At 39.2% G+C, this 16,995-nt stretch overlaps 1 protein-coding gene and 1 long non-coding RNA gene across 3 annotated transcripts in view; one reads left to right on the forward strand and one right to left on the reverse strand.

Moving 5' to 3' along the window:
* The window catches only part of LOC103480730 (uncharacterized), a 52,456-nt gene extending 41,615 nt beyond the window's left edge, over positions 1–10,841 (forward strand). Inside the window, exons 4-6 of the long non-coding RNA XR_014084710.1 lie at positions 2,914–3,018; positions 9,410–9,660; positions 10,508–10,841. This is a non-coding gene — a long non-coding RNA (uncharacterized LOC103480730). The remainder of the gene's footprint in view (positions 1–2,913; positions 3,019–9,409; positions 9,661–10,507) is intronic.
* The window catches only part of pcxb (pyruvate carboxylase b), a 392,212-nt gene that overhangs the window by 15,656 nt on the left and 359,561 nt on the right, over positions 1–16,995 (reverse strand). For both annotated transcript variants that reach the window (XM_008435894.3, XM_008435895.3), the window contains exons 22-24: positions 10,495–10,674; positions 3,850–4,024; positions 3,263–3,336 (exon numbers count right to left, since the gene is read on the reverse strand). In XM_008435894.3, the coding sequence (XP_008434116.1) occupies positions 3,263–3,336; positions 3,850–4,024; positions 10,495–10,674 (429 nt within the window). The remainder of the gene's footprint in view (positions 1–3,262; positions 3,337–3,849; positions 4,025–10,494; positions 10,675–16,995) is intronic.

Genomic DNA, 16,995 nt, shown 5'->3' on the forward strand with positions numbered 1-16,995 from the left:
TCTTTCAGCAGTTAACCTTTTTTGAGTCCATCTAGTAAATTAATAAATTAAATTACAACTCCAGCTCTGGAAGAAACCACTTAAAATGATCAGTTCTATGATTTTACTCTTTATAGGTTTATGTTTGAGTAAAGTTAACATTGTTCTTTTATTCTATGAACTGACAACATGTCTCTGAAATTACAAGCAAATATTTAGTATTTATTTGCAGAAAATGAGAAATGGTCAAAATAACTAAAGAGATGCAGCGCTTTCAGACCTCAATGTAAAGAAAACAAGTTCATATTCATTTAGAAACAACAAAACTGATGTTTTAACTCAGAAATCAATATTTGGTGGAATGACCAGGAGGTTTTCAGTGGGCTCTTCATTTTTTCAATAATCGATTAATCCGATTAATCGATTCAGCCTACTACTCCAGCCCTCCTTATGCAACACCACATCTAGATCTGCAGACACAAAGCCGCTCTGGCTTCTCTGTACTTTTCCATCAGAGTCCTTAAAGTAAAAATATCGTCTCCTTCTTGGCATGAGACCATATTGATGCTCACCTCTGACCCAAACCTCGCTCCCACAGCTTCATTGTATGACTCATTAGCTTTATTCCTCTACATTCTGTACGTCTTGCTTTTAAACCTCCTCACCACAAAATGTTCAGCAATATTGAGCCTGTTTCCCAGCATTTTCTCTGCTGCTCTCTAAAGCCGCCCCCCAGGACGCCCGTCTTCATCCTCTAAAAACAGCAGTCGCTGTTGTCTGTTGCTCAGGTTACCGCCAGCTGTCTGTCTCTGTTCGGCTCTTTCTTCAGTCTGGATTTGAACTCTTCAGTCATAACTTTTTGCTCATCAAACAGCTCTCTGCTGTCAGTCTTGTGAAATGCCCCCCACTGAGCTGCACTTTCTGGTTTATAAAAAAACCAGCCCAGTCCAGAGAGGAACTAACTTTCTGTCAGAATCAAAAGTCTGCAGAATATTTCTGCTGAGTTCATTCAGTTGTAAAGGTTAAACCAGGCCGGCTGCAGATGCCGATACATCAAGAGGAAAGTTTTAGATATTACTCCTTTGCTCCTCCATTTATATGCAAAAAGAATTTGACCTGGTATTGTGTCCCTTTTTCAATCTATATTCCACCCACGCCAAAATATAGAGCAGAAAACTGCAATCTTAACAAGTCAGTGTAAATTAGTTCTTTCTCACCCAATCTCTCCTAACTTGCCGTTTCTTGCACTTTATCACATTCGTGCAATTCTCCAGACTTCTCAGTCCTTTACAGCGTTATAAAATCTAAAAATATAAATATTCTCTACAAACTTTGGGTAGATGTTTGTCAAATATGACGTGGTGCCGTAGAAAGATGAATCTAAGAGGAGGAGAAAAAAGACAAGAAGGGAAAGATGTAGAATAGAAAGAAAGAAAGAAAGAAAGAAAGAAAGAAAGAAAGAAAGAAAGAAAGAAAGAAAGAAAGAAAGAAAGAAAGAAAGAAAGAAAGAAAGAAAGAAAGAAAGAAAGAAAGAAAGAAAGAAAGAAAGGACACATAACGAACAAAAAATAAATAATAATAAAAGAGGAATATTGGTATTTCATTTATTCAAGTTTTTTTTTTGTTTTTTGGAGGGGAAATTAAGTATGTCATGGTCTATTCGTATTTTTGAGATTATTTTGCCAATTTTATAATTGCCTTAATTTATTTTTTGTTTTACCTTTCATTGTGAAGCACTTCGATCGGCTGAGGTTGTTGTAAATGTACTATACAGATAAAAATAAACTTTGACTTGACAAAAAGAGAGAAGAAGAAGAACAGAGACCAGGGAGAAGGAAAGAAGGACAGAAACTGTTCAAGGAAGCAGATGAGGACACAAGGAAAGGAAGGCTTTAGGACAGAAGGAAGGAAGGAAGGAAGGAAGGAAGGAAGGAAGGAAGGAAGGAAGGAAGGAAGGAAGGAAGGAAGGAAGGAAGGAAGGAAGGAAGGAAGGAAGGAAGGAAGGAAGGAAGGAAGGAAGGAAGGAAGGAAGGAAGGAAGGAAGGAAGGAAGGAAGGAAGGAAGAAAGGAAGGAAGGAAGGAAGGAAGGAAGGAAGGAAAATGAGAGAGTTGGGATGGCAGAAGAGAATGAAACAAAGTAAGGAAGCATAAAGTAGAGGTACAGTTAAGAAGATGTAAAGGAACAATAAGAGTTAGAAGGCAGGACCCAGAAAGGTCATGACATTTAGACAATGGAAAATGGAAGAAGTCAGCAAATAGAAATACAGATAAAAACAGAAATTTACATACACAGACTAAAAAGACAAACATATTTTTTCTCACCGTCTGAAGTTAAACCAGACCAAACTTTTCTTGTTTTAGTTTAGGTAGAATTACCAAAATTATTTCCATTTGCTAAATGCCAGAAAACTTAGCAAGAAAATTTTTTTTAAGAGTGTGTTTTGTAACTTTCCTTCAATCCAAAGGTTTACATATATAACAGGGTTTATTTTAACAATATTATGAATATGAAGTTTGTCAAAATGTGTTATTCTTTGAATTTATTTTGTTTAGTCAAGTTGTTTCTTCAGACATTTATTGGTGTTTTAAGTCCCACTGCTCTTGGCAGTTGGTGGTTACCGTAGCAACCGGTAACTGACAGCTCCTCCCCCTTTTTTCTGTTGCTGTCGGTAACTGATATGTATTAGAATCAGCTCTGTGTTTTCTTTACAAGTATTATATTTTAAAATATATGTTGGACAAATTTGATAGTGTACAGAGTTACATGAGTAATTTTGCCATGTTTTGTGTTTGTTTTTAAATGTTATTGTTAATGCTGCCCATTTTAGCTGAGTTTAATTTTACAAATACTAACTGCTGCTAAGTACTTATTGGGAGCTTTTGCTTTGCAGTTTTTTTAGGGGTTTTTAAAATTACATTTTACTTAATTTACAGGGGCAGAAGCTGCTGTTTATTTGTTCGAATGCATACAGTGAACCTGAGTGTGTTTGTCGTGAAGTCAACCTACTGGACCTGAGATGAACATAGAAAGGTTACACGGTCAGTATCAGAGATAACCGTCTTTTGTGTTATAATATCTTCAGGAGTGAAAACAATACACTTTTTATCTTAAAATTATGACCAAAACCATAAAACAGAGCTACACAACAGAATAAAGTCAATTTATAGCAAGGCCTAAGAGTCTAAATTCCCCTTCAAACAGAAAATATATACCTTCATAAGAGTTTTAGTAAATGTTTTAGCTTGCAGATGATATAACAAGTGTGTTAATATCTAAAAATACCTCAAACTCCTCTGCAATCTTGGGTCCATCCAGGAACAGCCTGGTGCTGAGGCAGTCCACCGGGCCAAAGTTAGCTGAATGAACAGAGAAGGAGATAAGATAAAAGGGCCTAAAAGTTTGTATTGTTGTTAGATAACCTACATGGAAGTGCTCATAATCACACAAAGAGGCTGGGAGCAGATGCGGTGTGGGAAAAAAAAGAAAGAGAAACTAATATTATAAACCGGAGGTGTAATTAGCAGAAACTCAGATGAGATTAGCTCTGTGGCCGTGTACATTATTCAGCGAAGCTGTGAATAAAGCACCTCGGGCTAATTATCGAGCCTCATAAAGGGGCAGCGGTGGTTTATAACCATCAGCGCTGTGCGTCTGAACACTGCAATAAAGCCGGGGTTAATCCAGGTATCTGAATGATACTGGAGCTGCCTGGATCCTCCTGAATCATTCACAAGCGCCGTCTCTAAAATGCCAAACAAAATCTTTTCCAGCCAGTGGTCTAATGTATTTCCAGCGACAGTCGCAAAACATCAGAACTAAGGGTTGCATTAAAAGCTAAAACTGATCCAGTAGCAGCGCTGCTCACTCACAAGTGAACTCCTTGAACTCCTGGAACACCTTGGGGTACATGGCTGCTGACATCACATCCTCCGGGGTGATGTCATCCCCATGCGCGGCTCGGAGTCCGTCCTCCAGGGTCTTGAAGTCCATCGGTGACAGAGAGGCGCCGGGACGACCTTCGATACGTGGAAGGGACTTCAGCACCTGGGATTAAACACAGTGAGAGGATTTAGGAAAACCAAAATAAAACATACATCCGTTTCCTGTAGAACGCCTTTGCAAACAAATGAACCGATACCTTGAATCTGAAACCAAGTCCTCCAGAGAAACTAGAGCAGCCAACCATTGTAACTCTAGTATTACACCGATTTGTCAACATTTTATTTGAAGGGGTGTGCATAAGACAAACATGACATAATTCTCAAAAACACAAAGAAATTCATGAATGTTTGTCATTCAGTAAATATTCACACTTTTAATGGAAGTTTTAATGCAACTTTGTGTAAAATGTCCTGAAGAACATTTCCAGGATTAAAGGACTAATTCCTCAAGATGCAGAGAAACTCATCCATGCGTTTATCTTTAGTCACACTGATTACTTCACAGACCTGCCTAAAACAAAATCTATTTGGTTTTAGTCAGAACGCTGCTGCTGGAGTTCTGACTAAAACCAGAAAGTTAGAGCACATCACATCAGATCTAAAGTCCCTACACAGAGTGTAAAATACTCCTGTTAGTTTATAAATCACTGAACGGCTTAGGTGCTATTCAAATAAAATTTGATTTGACGATTTCCCGAATGACACTTCATAACGAACATTCTTGTTCATGTTCGTCTTCTGCAGACCCCTTCAAATGAACTGCTGCCCACAGACTCTGCTTTTAGCTGCTCTTATTTTAATTCAGTTTTCGCTGCTTACAGACAAAGCAAATCAAACCCCCAAAGAAGAAGCTGGAGCAGATTGAAGAAAAGAAAGTCATTGTTTTATCCATTCTCAAACTAGAGTAGCTGCAACATGTTGCTTACGTTCCTCCAGCTGATGGGATCTGCTGTGGAATCAATATCAGCTTTTAGTCCTCAATATGTTTTATTGACGGTGGAAGAAAATGTGCCGTATTCATGTGTGCGTATCGCCACACATACGTGATTGAATCGGATTCAATTTATCTGGACTGCTGGTTAAAAACAGTCCACAATCTATCTTTTCATTGAGACTTTTCTAAGCACTTTGTAAGATATGTGACTTTGTTGCATTGAAATCTGAAGAAAAGTCCACTCCATCGAGCTCCTCTTAGGAGAAATCCAGTTCAACCAGGTCTGTGTGATCCGTAGGCAGACTGCAGCGGGTCAGACATGTTCAGGATCTATGACGTCTTAGTTTTTCAAAGTATTTCCACTGATAAGGTCTGACCCATATGGCCACACTTGGAAAAGTGGGTTGGTACTGTGAAAGCCTTTGAGAGCCACTGCAGTGCAGGGAGACGCAGACCACCTCAGATATTCATATTTCCACATATTCACTCAGATTTCATAAGTAACTTGGTGTTATTAGGAGACATGACAAAGTTTACATATGAAGTCAAACTGGGTTTATAGGTTCAGCTGTAAATAGTGATGGTACCTGCTACTCTCTGCGCTGCGTTAGCCTCCATAAACGGCATGTTCTAGCTCTACTTTTGCACTTGTTTTTCCTTTAATTGGGTCGATAAAGGGGAAATACGTCAGAACTTTTATCGTTAGCGTCTATAAACCGACTCCAGATCCTGATGAAAGCTGTTCTTTGCTCTCGACCAGCTAGAAGTCGGTGCTGAAATCGGTCCTGCCTTATGACGCACAAACTGAACAGAAAGACGAGCAGCGAAGTCAGAACTGGTTCCTATCTGCACAACCAATGGATGGAAGCGTCCAAGTATAATCAGAGAAGGTTTAGTGGAAGAAAAAAAGAGGGAGTGTATTAGAAAAATGTCCTCGGGTTAATGCTGCTTCCGGTTTGTTACCTGGATTTGATATCAGATGTGAAGTAACAGCGTTTTAGTTCTAGACGTTGAGATTTCAAAATGGCGGCGCCTATAAACATCGTTAGCAAAAGCTTTTAAACATCACTTTCCAAAAGCAAACATCACTTTTAATTTGTCCAATTTAGAGTTGCAGGCGCTACATGTAAAACTGATTTCAGACACACTCGTGTGTGTCTTGTAAAATAAACAAGTTTCCACCACAGATTACTACACTGGATGAGAGGAGCGGCCATATTGAAACGTGCAAAAGTTCTAACTGGGAGTAGTGGAGTTGCTCCAAGTTTCCCAGTAGGAAATCCAGTGGAACAAGACGTTTTTTCCAGTTTTATAAGTTAAAATGTCTTGTTCCACTTGCAGACTTCACTTTTAATTTGCACTTTTTCAACAATATTAACAAGTTATTGACAGTATTGCTTGCTGAAAAGTTTCTTGTAAGTTATTTTTTGTCTTATTTCAAGTTTAATGAGACATTTGAACTAAAGATTAGACAAATATACTTGCTTAGAGATTGTATTTTTTTGCAGTGAAGTTGATGGCTGCTGCTAAAGCAAAAGGTTGATGCCGTCCATGCAGTAATTCATGCAAAAGGAGCCCAGACCAAGTATTAGCATCCACTGTTCAGTACATGAGTTTCAGCAGGTTGACGTGCTGAAAATCTGATTTCTACTGGTTTTAAGCAATATTCAAATTTAGAGAGAATTAATCAAAATTAGGAGAAATATTTGAAATATAAGCTATACATTGAAGTAAATTATTTAATTGATATCTTTTGTCTTTTTTCTTTGTCCTGGTTTTGAATATCTGGAGTTTTCAGCTGGTTTCCAGGTGGAGGCCGGAGAGCAGAACGAATCCCTGTAAAATGTAATCTCTCTCCCTCAGTGTTTCCTGCAAGAACGAGCTGATAGCTCACCTCCACGGCTCGCTGTACGAGTCAGAATTAGTTAAACAGAATCGCTGCTAATCATCGCCCCCAGCTCACATACTTTTGTTAATTTTGTGTAAGTAGAGCCGTGTGTGTTTAGATAAAGACTCACACGATGCAGTCTCCTGGGTTGACACTGAGCAACTGTGTGTTTGAATATCATTAAAACCGCTGCTGTATCTTATCGGTGGGCGTGCGTGTGTGTGTGTGTGTGTGGTGTGTGTGTGTTAGCTCGCGCCTTGTGGAAATGTGCAGACAAAGGAGTCGGTGCAACGCCATTAGTCACAGGGCGAGCAGTTCAGAGATAGCTGAGTCATTTGTGTTTGAGAGAGACACTTCAAAGATGGCAGGCTCGCTGGAGTCCCTGCTCGTTAACGTCTTCTCCTCCGAGGACGTCGTCTTCTGCTGAAACTCGATGATTGTTGAAGTGTGGGACACGTACAGACAACGGCAGAGTGTGTGGGAAAGTGCCTGTGTTAACAAATGAACCTCAAATTAAAAGGTATGTAAATTAGTCACAGCTAATGCACCAAAAGACGAGGAGTCACAATCAGATTAATACGAAACGAGCTGCTTCCCTGGTGCTAAAAACAAAGTGACAGGGAGGAAAAACAAGCAAATTTCAGGTGATTAAAAGGTAATTACTTAAACACATCGTGGGAATATATTTCTGTCTCCCTCTCTGGGAGAATTTATACTTTAAGCAAACTTTTAAAATTAAATGCTAACTTTTTGCTGATATTTATAGTTCAAAATTTACACAGAAAAGAGAAAAAAATGTTTGCTTTACATCTGACGCACCGTTTAAAAACAAATGACTCATCAGGACAGAATAAAGAGCAGAGAGAAAACTGGAGAAAATGACCTTTCAAAATCAAAAGTGCATCTAACGGCATTGATTGTTGAACACTGCCAGCAGTGAAAAAGATGTGGAGATCAAAACCGTCCGCCATGTTTTACACAGACTCAGAAACAGCAAAGCAGTTAGCTTGTAGCAGGCAGCGGCTACTGCAACAGTTTCCATGCAGTCAATACGAAAACATGTAATCTCAACAGAATCAAAACTTTTAGCAGTTAAATAAATTCAATGTTTCTAATGACAGCTCTAATGTTAGCCATCTTTATACATTTAAAACCCAGTTCTGATGTGTGCTGATAATCACAATCCTGACTGATTACTCAGCTGAGTCCAAGTCTCCACCATCAAACACAGACGGTGGAAAACAGATTAGTATATTTTAGAACGACCAAAGTTTGAGTTTACAACGTCAGCATCGTCCTGGACTGATGATGACGTTGTAGCTAGATAGCTTTAATATTTAAATTAGTAGCTGTTCATTAAACCAGGTAAATGTTTTGAGGTTAAATTGAGTTTTTCCACAGAGACCGGCCAAAGTCCTTCCAGAGGAATAAGAAAGTTTGAGCCACGATGACAGGAAGTATGCTTGGATGAGTCAGAAGGAAGTTTTGAAACCCAGAAGTTTATTTAATTAATCTGCTAACAGGGATACTGGTTGGACCAAATATTCAACAAATTATGGCATAGGCTATCTGCAAAAATACTAAATCTTAGTACACTTCATGCAACTTTTCAGCAAGAAATATGAGCTTGTTTTAGGTCAATAATTCCTTAATATTGATGAAAAGGTGCCAGTTCCACTAGCAAATAAATTCACTTATAACAGGATGTTTTTCCCATGTTACAAGTGAAATAATCTGCCAATGGAAATGGTGCTTTTTCATCAATATTACATATATAATGATTTTAAACAATCTCATATTTCTTTCTGAACAGTTACTTGTTAGTTTTGTTTTATTCCAAGCGTACTAAGATATTTGCATTAGAAACCAGACCAAACATACTCGGTAAAATGTTTATTTTAGTGCAGCAGATCCAGTGGAAAATGATGCCAAACACATTCAAACTGGTTTTAAAATTAAAAAATGAGGCTAATATTGAATCTTCTAGAATTATCCTTGACTTTAAGTACTGAAAAGATAACCAAACTTTGCTAATAAGAGTGGCTAAATATCCGTTGACACACAAGAATGTTGAATTTAAATGTCAGATCTCAACTTTCCAAAATGCATTAAAGTCGTTTTGTAAAATTTTTCTGCCCTGTTAAATTAATTGTTCAAATAATTCATTAAAAGCCTAGAGTTAAGATAACATTCGTGCTGATGAGTACAAGTGGACCATCATGTCCTGTCCAGGCTGTCGACTCCGGGGACGGTAAACGACAAACATCTGAACCAGAATAAGGAGAGGGATGAATAAATGCCAAGGTCAGCAGGATGACAGGAGTTAGAATCACAAAGGCAGGGAAACGATTACCTGGAAGACCTGACCAGAAACTGGACAGCAAGCCTATAATGCAGCAATTTAGCAACAAACCAGAGTGAAAGCAAACATGAAGCAGACAGGAGAAATTATTAAAATCCTTCAGTTTCTGCAGAGATGCAAGTGTTTAAGCTGTTGGCAGCCTCAGAGTAAAAAAAAAGTTTGACCTTTAAAAAGAGCAGGTATTGTCTCTCAGCCGATATTTCATATTTTACATACAGCTCAGTGTGTGTGAGTGAGTGTGTAAGTGGGCAAACCAACAGATTTCTTCTTCTAAAACACTATTTTTCTTTCTGTAAATGTCAAGTTCCCTCAGATCTGTTGGATGGAGTTCGGAACAGCGTGACACATTTCTCTTCTTTCACGTGTTGAGATTCTGCGCGGCTGCCAAACGGGCTCCTGGCTGACGGCCTCCGACGTGCAGCACGAGGCTCTACCTGGCTGATTGCTGACGCGGAGGAAGGAGAACAGACACCAGGATGAAAGGAAGACAGAGAGAGACAGAGAGAGAGGGGTTTTGTTTCCATCCTCGGCCTCCTCTGAAGGACTCCGTCAGATGTAAGCAGAGCGTTTTTGGTTTAGATTTTTTTTTTTACATCAATACCTGAGCACAGGTTTGTAAACATGCATTTGGTTTGACGTTTTTCATAAAACACTCATAAAAGTGTTGAAGTTCAACAGCATTTTCAGTCAACTTTGGTTTTGTTCAGGTAGATTCTCTGTGGCTGCAACGATTCCTCGAAACATTATCTGCCTCAAAGCTCCGTTAAGTTATGTTTTATTATTTTAGCGCACCGTGTTGCATCTGAATGATTGTTTATGTTGCGCAGTGCTCTCGTTTCCGCCTTTGAGCTACTGCTAAGTGCTAGCAGCACAACATCTACAACATTTTTAATAAGTTTGTTATGCAAGCTTCCTCCCACAGTCCAAAAACAAGACTTTTAGGTTATATGTGTTTATTTTATAATCACGGGGGGAAAGCTGCTGACTCAGCATCAACTCCCTCCAGCAGGAGGTTAAACCACATAAGGTCACTGAAACCGAAGCTGGCTCTTCAATGTGCCACTTCAGTAGATATTAATTGAAAGCTTAGTGGAGGGAAAAAGTCTACCTTTACTTTAGATATTTAGATATTTCTGTATTAAGTTACTTTTATTGGTCTTCTACAATATTTAAATTTGGGATTTTCATTTGTAACATATAAAATACATATTAAAGCCATGTTTGATTTAAACTAGCAGATATTCACTTAATAATTGGCTGTCAAAGCACATTCTGCTGCTTTTTCTACCCAAAGCTGTTCAGGATGAAATAATAACTTCATAAATACAAAATGCAAATGAATTAAATGACCAGAAGCATCCATGCATGTTTGATTCCTAACTCCAGTACCTTGGATCTGAAGGGCTCGGGGAATCCACCGTGCGGTATTCCGACGTATCCCTGCAGGAACTCGACCACGGACTGGGGGAAGGACAGCTCGTCCGCCCGCTCCTCCACCTCCGCCCTGGTCAGATCGTTCTGCACCATGAACTGAGCCAGATCTCCAACGATCTTGGAGGACGGAGTCACCTAGAGACAGAGATGAGCGTTGGTGTTAAACAGCCTGTTCTAGGTAAAGACCAGACAGAGCACGACACAGAGACACATATTATCATCTATGAGTGGACTCGAGCCAACAGGGGGCGCTGTTTGTCTGTTTCCTGATAAAATAAAATACAGTGGAAGAACAAACTCAACTGAACGTTTAAACATTCATCTTTTTGGTGTGTTAATAATCACACTGATATGAGAGATTTATCTCTCAGGAACCTCTCATCACTTGCTTTATATAGATTGTGGTGGTGGCAGCATTATGCTATGGGGATGCTGTTCCTAAAAAAAAAAAAAGAAGAAGACTGATGTAGCTAAATGCACATAGAGACATTCTGGAACAAAGAGACAGAGGTAGGTTCATCTTCCAGCCAAATGACACTTTTATGTATTTGAATGGTGTCCTAGTCAAAGTCATGATCTTGGGAATCTATGTTAAGACTTAAATATTCATGTTCAGAGATGTTCTCCACCTAATCTGACTGAACTTGAGCTATTTTGCAAAAAAAAGAATAAAAAGAAAGCCAAATGTCGACCTCAGAAGCCAGACTGAGGCATTATTCAAAAGGTTTGCAGCTATAATCACAACTGAATACGACTCCACTGAATGAAAAGGCATGCCACACCTTTCAGATTTAAAATAAATGTTCTTTGATCCATCAGGTAAAATTAAAATCCATCAGAGTTTGGGACCAAAACTCAAACTCAAAGGGGGAAAAAATAATTTCTCAGGGTTTAAAAATAAACCAGAACATAAAGCAGCGGAAAATGAAAGACGAATTAAAATCACAAGCAATATTTTTTATGTTCCATAATTACGGCAGCAGTTCCTGCTGCATAACGTTGATTAGCTGACGCTTTGCTGGCGGAACGGGACACTGATGGGAATATCGACTGGAGAAATTGCTCCTCTGTTATAATGAAGTAAGAGACGGATTCAAAGCTGCTCCAAACTCTTTCTTCTGGGGAATCAGAGCTTCAAAAAAGGGCAGAAAGGGTCGACTTAATCTGTAACCACCAGGCTGCACGCACCACACTGTTCTACAGTTTCTACCCAAAACATCAACTTATCAGTGCAACGGGAAAGATTGGAGGGAAACCCTTTAAACTGAAAACTCTGCACCATGCAGAAAACGAATGAAAAGTGCCTGAGCAGGTGTGGATTCAGTGAAACTCTTCCTGAAGCCGACGCCTGCTGACGAGACGTCCTGAGTGAAACCTGAAGCGCTCTTACTCCTCAGGGATTTCCTCAATCTTCTGGGATTTGGGTGCTTGTTGAAGCATGATACAAATAAGAAATACTCCCTGATAAATGAGGAGAGTCTACACTTCGCTGCTACAAAACCTACAGCTTAGTTTGACTGGCATTTGAAAAGATAATGATAGATTTCTCTCCCTTTTGTTTGCAGGAAGGCTTAAGTGACTTGAATGGGCTTTTAAAATCCCTGGAGAGGCCATTATGTTGGTGGAAATGCTGAGCAAAAGTTAATGTCAGAGTTGCCTTAAAATACAGCAGAACCACTTGTCTGCCTTTTTCCTTTCACCGCCATGTTGAAATTGGTTTGACGTGTTTAAAATAAATTTTACAAATGAGCGTTCGTACATTGTGAACAGCCGTTTTACAAGGTGGGTCAGATCTGAAGCCTTGGTGTGGATCAAAGTATTTTAAAACAATAATCATCATCATTTCTTCTGATTTTATGTCAGATTTTTCCTCTTCTTTTATATTGAAGCCTCTCCCGTTTCCTGCCTTCTTCTTCACAGCCCAAATATTTATTATTCCTGGATCCACAGTGACATCAAGACTGTTGATATTTGTTGATGAACCAGACACCTCTGACTTCCTGGGAGCAATATCAGATATATTAACTCTGAACCTTCAAGTGTTTTCTTGAAAAAAGGTGAATAATATCCAAACTTCTTCTAAAAGTCCTCTGTAGTTTGAGAGATAGCCGAAATAAATGTTCTTTATAAGCTTTTATTTTGTTGTTCAGTCTGCAGACAAGCAATTTACAGAACCTATTGATCACTGTTGCTATGAAACTGATGAAAAATAACTGAATATCGCGTAATTTCAATATGAAACGTATATATAAGAAACAAAGAAACATTCAAGTCTTGTGAGAAAAAAAGCAGCAGAACTCGACTCCGTCTGATCTCAATAACGTCGCACCCAACAAAACCATCAATCTCAGTTATTAGAACATGATTATGAGCAGATAATAATGTTGGGGTCTGAGAAAGGAGGCAACTACAAGTTTCTGATCCTATACGGCTCAAACATGAGGGCTCGTGTACAGGAGCTTCATTTGAAGCCAGTTTTCAGCTTCACAGTGGCTCTGGAGGAATCTCAGGGTGAATGATGTTTGCTGGGATGATATTATATAAATATAACCTACAGAAGGCTGTAGAAACCTTCTGCGTTTCACAGCTTCTCACTTCAATCAGGGTAATACTGGTTGAGACGCCACCTGCAGTTCCTGAGGCGTAAAGCATCAGGTAAGATAAATATCTGAAGCCCTTTTTGGACGATAACTGAAAGAAAATGAACCAGAACTGAGCTCACTTTTAAATATTGTGATTGTTTTTGAGGCAGTCAGCTTAAATACTTTGCTCCTATAGGGAATTAGTTATGGCTATAAACACTGTGATGCAATTATTAGACTATCTTAGGACGATGGTCACTTGGGTCAGGGGCATTGAACTCATTTTCATTTTGGGCCTAATCAAAAATCTGAATGTTCTTAAAGGGCCAGAATGTCTTGATAAAACCCACTAAACTGTTAAAATATTAGTAAACAGTTGTTTGTCATTCAGTAAGTGTTTCTTAAAATGAAATAATATTGAACATTTTTTCACACCGATCAGTCCAAGTAAGGCCGAGGCAGCCGTCACTTAAACTCAGCGTTTTTGACCAATTTTGAGAGAAATCAGCTGTAAAAATCTGAAAATCTGTTCGTTCTGTGAATCCTGCAGTTTTGTGGAAAAACTGCAGGAACTAACTGATGTAATTTGAGACAAGAGGGCCACATAGGAAGCTACGGCGGGCCACATTTGGCCCCCGGGCCTTAAGTTTGACCCGGGTGACTTAGAGGGAATCCGCATAACTCGGCTTTTCACAATAAATTTAGCTGGATGATGAATTGTCCCAAAAGTTACTGTGATAAACAGCAACACTGCTGTTCTGAGACACAATAATGCAAGTTAGTTTTCTCAAAGTTCAACAAACTTTAATTTTGTAAAGAACAATTCACTCTCTGGTTGAGGAAGATATTTAAAATTTTCTAAATAAATCAGATTTATTCTGAAAACAAATTTTCGAAATATTTTTTTTGCATTTTTTTTATTTTACAAAATAAAATAAAATTTTAAACAAAAATTGCATTTATTTTTTGCTGATAAATTAAATGAAAAGAAACCCCACTTACAACCAAAACCATAAAAAAAGGATTATGATTTCTCTCCAGACAAAATTTTTCTCTCCCAAAAATATTAATCATCATTTTAATACATCATGTGATTAATTGATTATTGCAGCCAGCTGATCAAACCTCTTGATCATAACTTGGCTGTCCAGTAAGTGGACATGCATGACTCCACATCTGCGATATTACAGCGGCGGCAGGGAGACGGATTGCGTCTGTGCGTGGAAGAATGGCGGCGATATTGTGTGTGCTTGTATGCCTCTGCGCCCCGTGTCAGTGTGCTTTGCTCACATTTGCTTCGAAATGCAACTCTATCCAAACCCGGGCTCCCCTAATGGGAAAAGGATTATATCACTCAGAACGGCGAGCGTGCATCTGCTGGTGTGTGAGAGGCAAATAAAACACACAGACAATAATGCGAGCCAGCCAAGCCAGTGAAGGATGGTACCTGTCAGGAGGAGGAGGACGGAGAGAGGAGTGATAATAAGAGGCTCAGAGGAGGAGAGCAGGAATGATAGAAAGATTAGAGATACATAAAGGAAGTCTAATCGAAATGAGAGAAGATGGGAGCAATTGATGAGGGAGGAGATAAAACTAAATGAAAGAGGAGAGAGATGGCGGGGAGTTGCAGCGAGAGTGAGAGGGAGACATAAAGGGATGGACAGATTAAGAAAGAAAGCAGCAAACAGACAGGAGCCGTCGACATCTACAGCCCCACAGGCAATACAAGACGTGCTCCACCTCCGAGTGTAACAGACTGCGTGTTCGAGAGAGTGCAGGTGAGTGAATACGTGCCTGTAATTGCAAAAGGAAAGTGGCAGAAACACTGAGGCGAGCGAAAAAGACAGAGCAGCCGCACAAAAATATACACAAGTCACATCAAGCTCAGACGGCGACAGCTTCAGCAAAGGCGAGAGGAAGGAAGGGTTGATGAAAAAAGGAGTGCAGCAGAAGTTTGAGAAGAGAAAACAAACAGGGCCAGGGCTTTTGGAGAGCTGGAAAACCTCCAAACAGACAAGTCATTGCCAACTAATGGGGCCCTTCCTCCTGTAATTCACCGAATGTTGCAGCATCGTTAGCTCTGTCAGAGATTATATTGTTAAAACGGCACCGCTGGGCGTCTGAGCAGGTGAGTTCAGACTGATATTCCTGCTGTTCAGCGAACGCACCTTCAAGCAAAAACGATATCAGGCAGCAAAAGAGCAGAAAACAGATCAGTTGTTACAATTATCCTCTGGCAACGAGAGATTTATACTGCAGCCTCACGCCGAGCAGGAGGGAACAGATTCAGCTGGTTGGGAACAACGAGACGGTTTAAAGAATAATTACCAAAGATCAATACTGATCTATAACAGGAGGGAGGGACGGATGACTAGCAGAGGTGATGACATAAATTAAATGTTTTCCCTCCTTTAAACTTTCCTACTTAAATTCAGATTTTTACCTGTTTTCATCTGATTTCTCTGTTTTCCTGTGACGGCGTTGAAGTGGGGAGGAAAACGAGCCTCATTCCTGAAAACATCGATTTGAAACCCACATCTAGACATGGATATAAAATAAGAGGTACGTTTGCAGTAAACGTCTTTTTGTGGTATTGTTATATCACACTAAGTAAATGGTTCATTAGCACCTCTGAATAAACAAATAAAACAATTCCAGGTTACTATCAGACAGTTGTTCTCTTTCATGAAACCCTCAGATTGTTGTTCATTCTTTCATAAAAATATGAAGTTGTGGTTGGATATGAACAAAAATGTAGGAGTCACACGTTAAGCTATAAATTTCATGTGTGTCCAGCTGAGTTGAGCCGTTTATGTTCCAGTTCAACATAAATGCTTATGATTTAATTAGAACAGGAGTAAAAATACCCTCAGCCTCAATCAGCATTAAAAGGCCTTTGATCAGTTCAGTCACATGAGTTTCACATCGGACTCAACCCGCCCCGTTAATGATGCAGCAGCCGTGCAGTTCGCATGTACAGCAGTTTGGGACCAATTAGCCACAGCAGAGGCTTGATGCACAGTTTCTAAATGAGAGGAGAGAAGTTAGCGCTAACTATGAGGATGATGGATGTGGAGGCATGAAACGGCGGGTTTATGCTCCTGAGGGCGTCCATTGATCTGAGAGCGAACAGTTCTGCACATTACGTTGGACAATGGGGGAAGTTTGTGTGTGTAGCCGTAAGATCAGGAGATATTCTGCTGTTTGTAGTGGAGAGCCTCCTGCGGCTCTGTAAATCTGTCTTTTTTTGGTTAAAATGATCATAACTGAGCCACACTGTCAGTGATTTCAGCTTTTAGTTCGGCTAATGTCACTTAATCTGCCTTTACGGTTCGTCTGATATGCTAAAGATCCAAAAGAAAAATAATTCACATTTTAAGAGTCAGAAAAATGTCTTTTACTAATGCATTTATTACAGCGGCTCTGCAGTGTTTATCAGGACTGAATAACTGGTAAAAACTAGAAAAATATTTGTTTTTCCAGACTTCATTCCCTGGTCCATTGTCTAGAAGTTGTTTCTATTTATTTATCCATCCATCAGTTTTTCTTCCATGACGTTTTCAGGAACTATACGGTAATTTTTCTCCAAATTTTAATTGCAATACAGGAAAACAGAACCAATTTATACAACAATGGGTGAAAATCTATCTTGAATTAAAGTAGCAATGTTTTATGGTGCTAAACATTTAATTCATGTCATCATCACCTCTACTAGTCATGTTGTCTTTTGACTTCAACGTTACACGAGAGCAGTTCTGTATGTCTGGAAACATTTATATAAAGCCACTCACTTTCCAAATCTGATCTAACAACCATTAAATGTGTGTAAATCATCTCATGTAGCAAACTGTACAGTTACAAAATTTTGGGACTT

Source organism: Poecilia reticulata, chromosome 18, assembly GCF_904066995.2.
Source record: "Poecilia reticulata chromosome 18, P_reticulata-male-v2, whole genome shotgun sequence".
Lineage (NCBI taxonomy): Eukaryota > Metazoa > Chordata > Actinopteri > Cyprinodontiformes > Poeciliidae > Poecilia > Poecilia reticulata.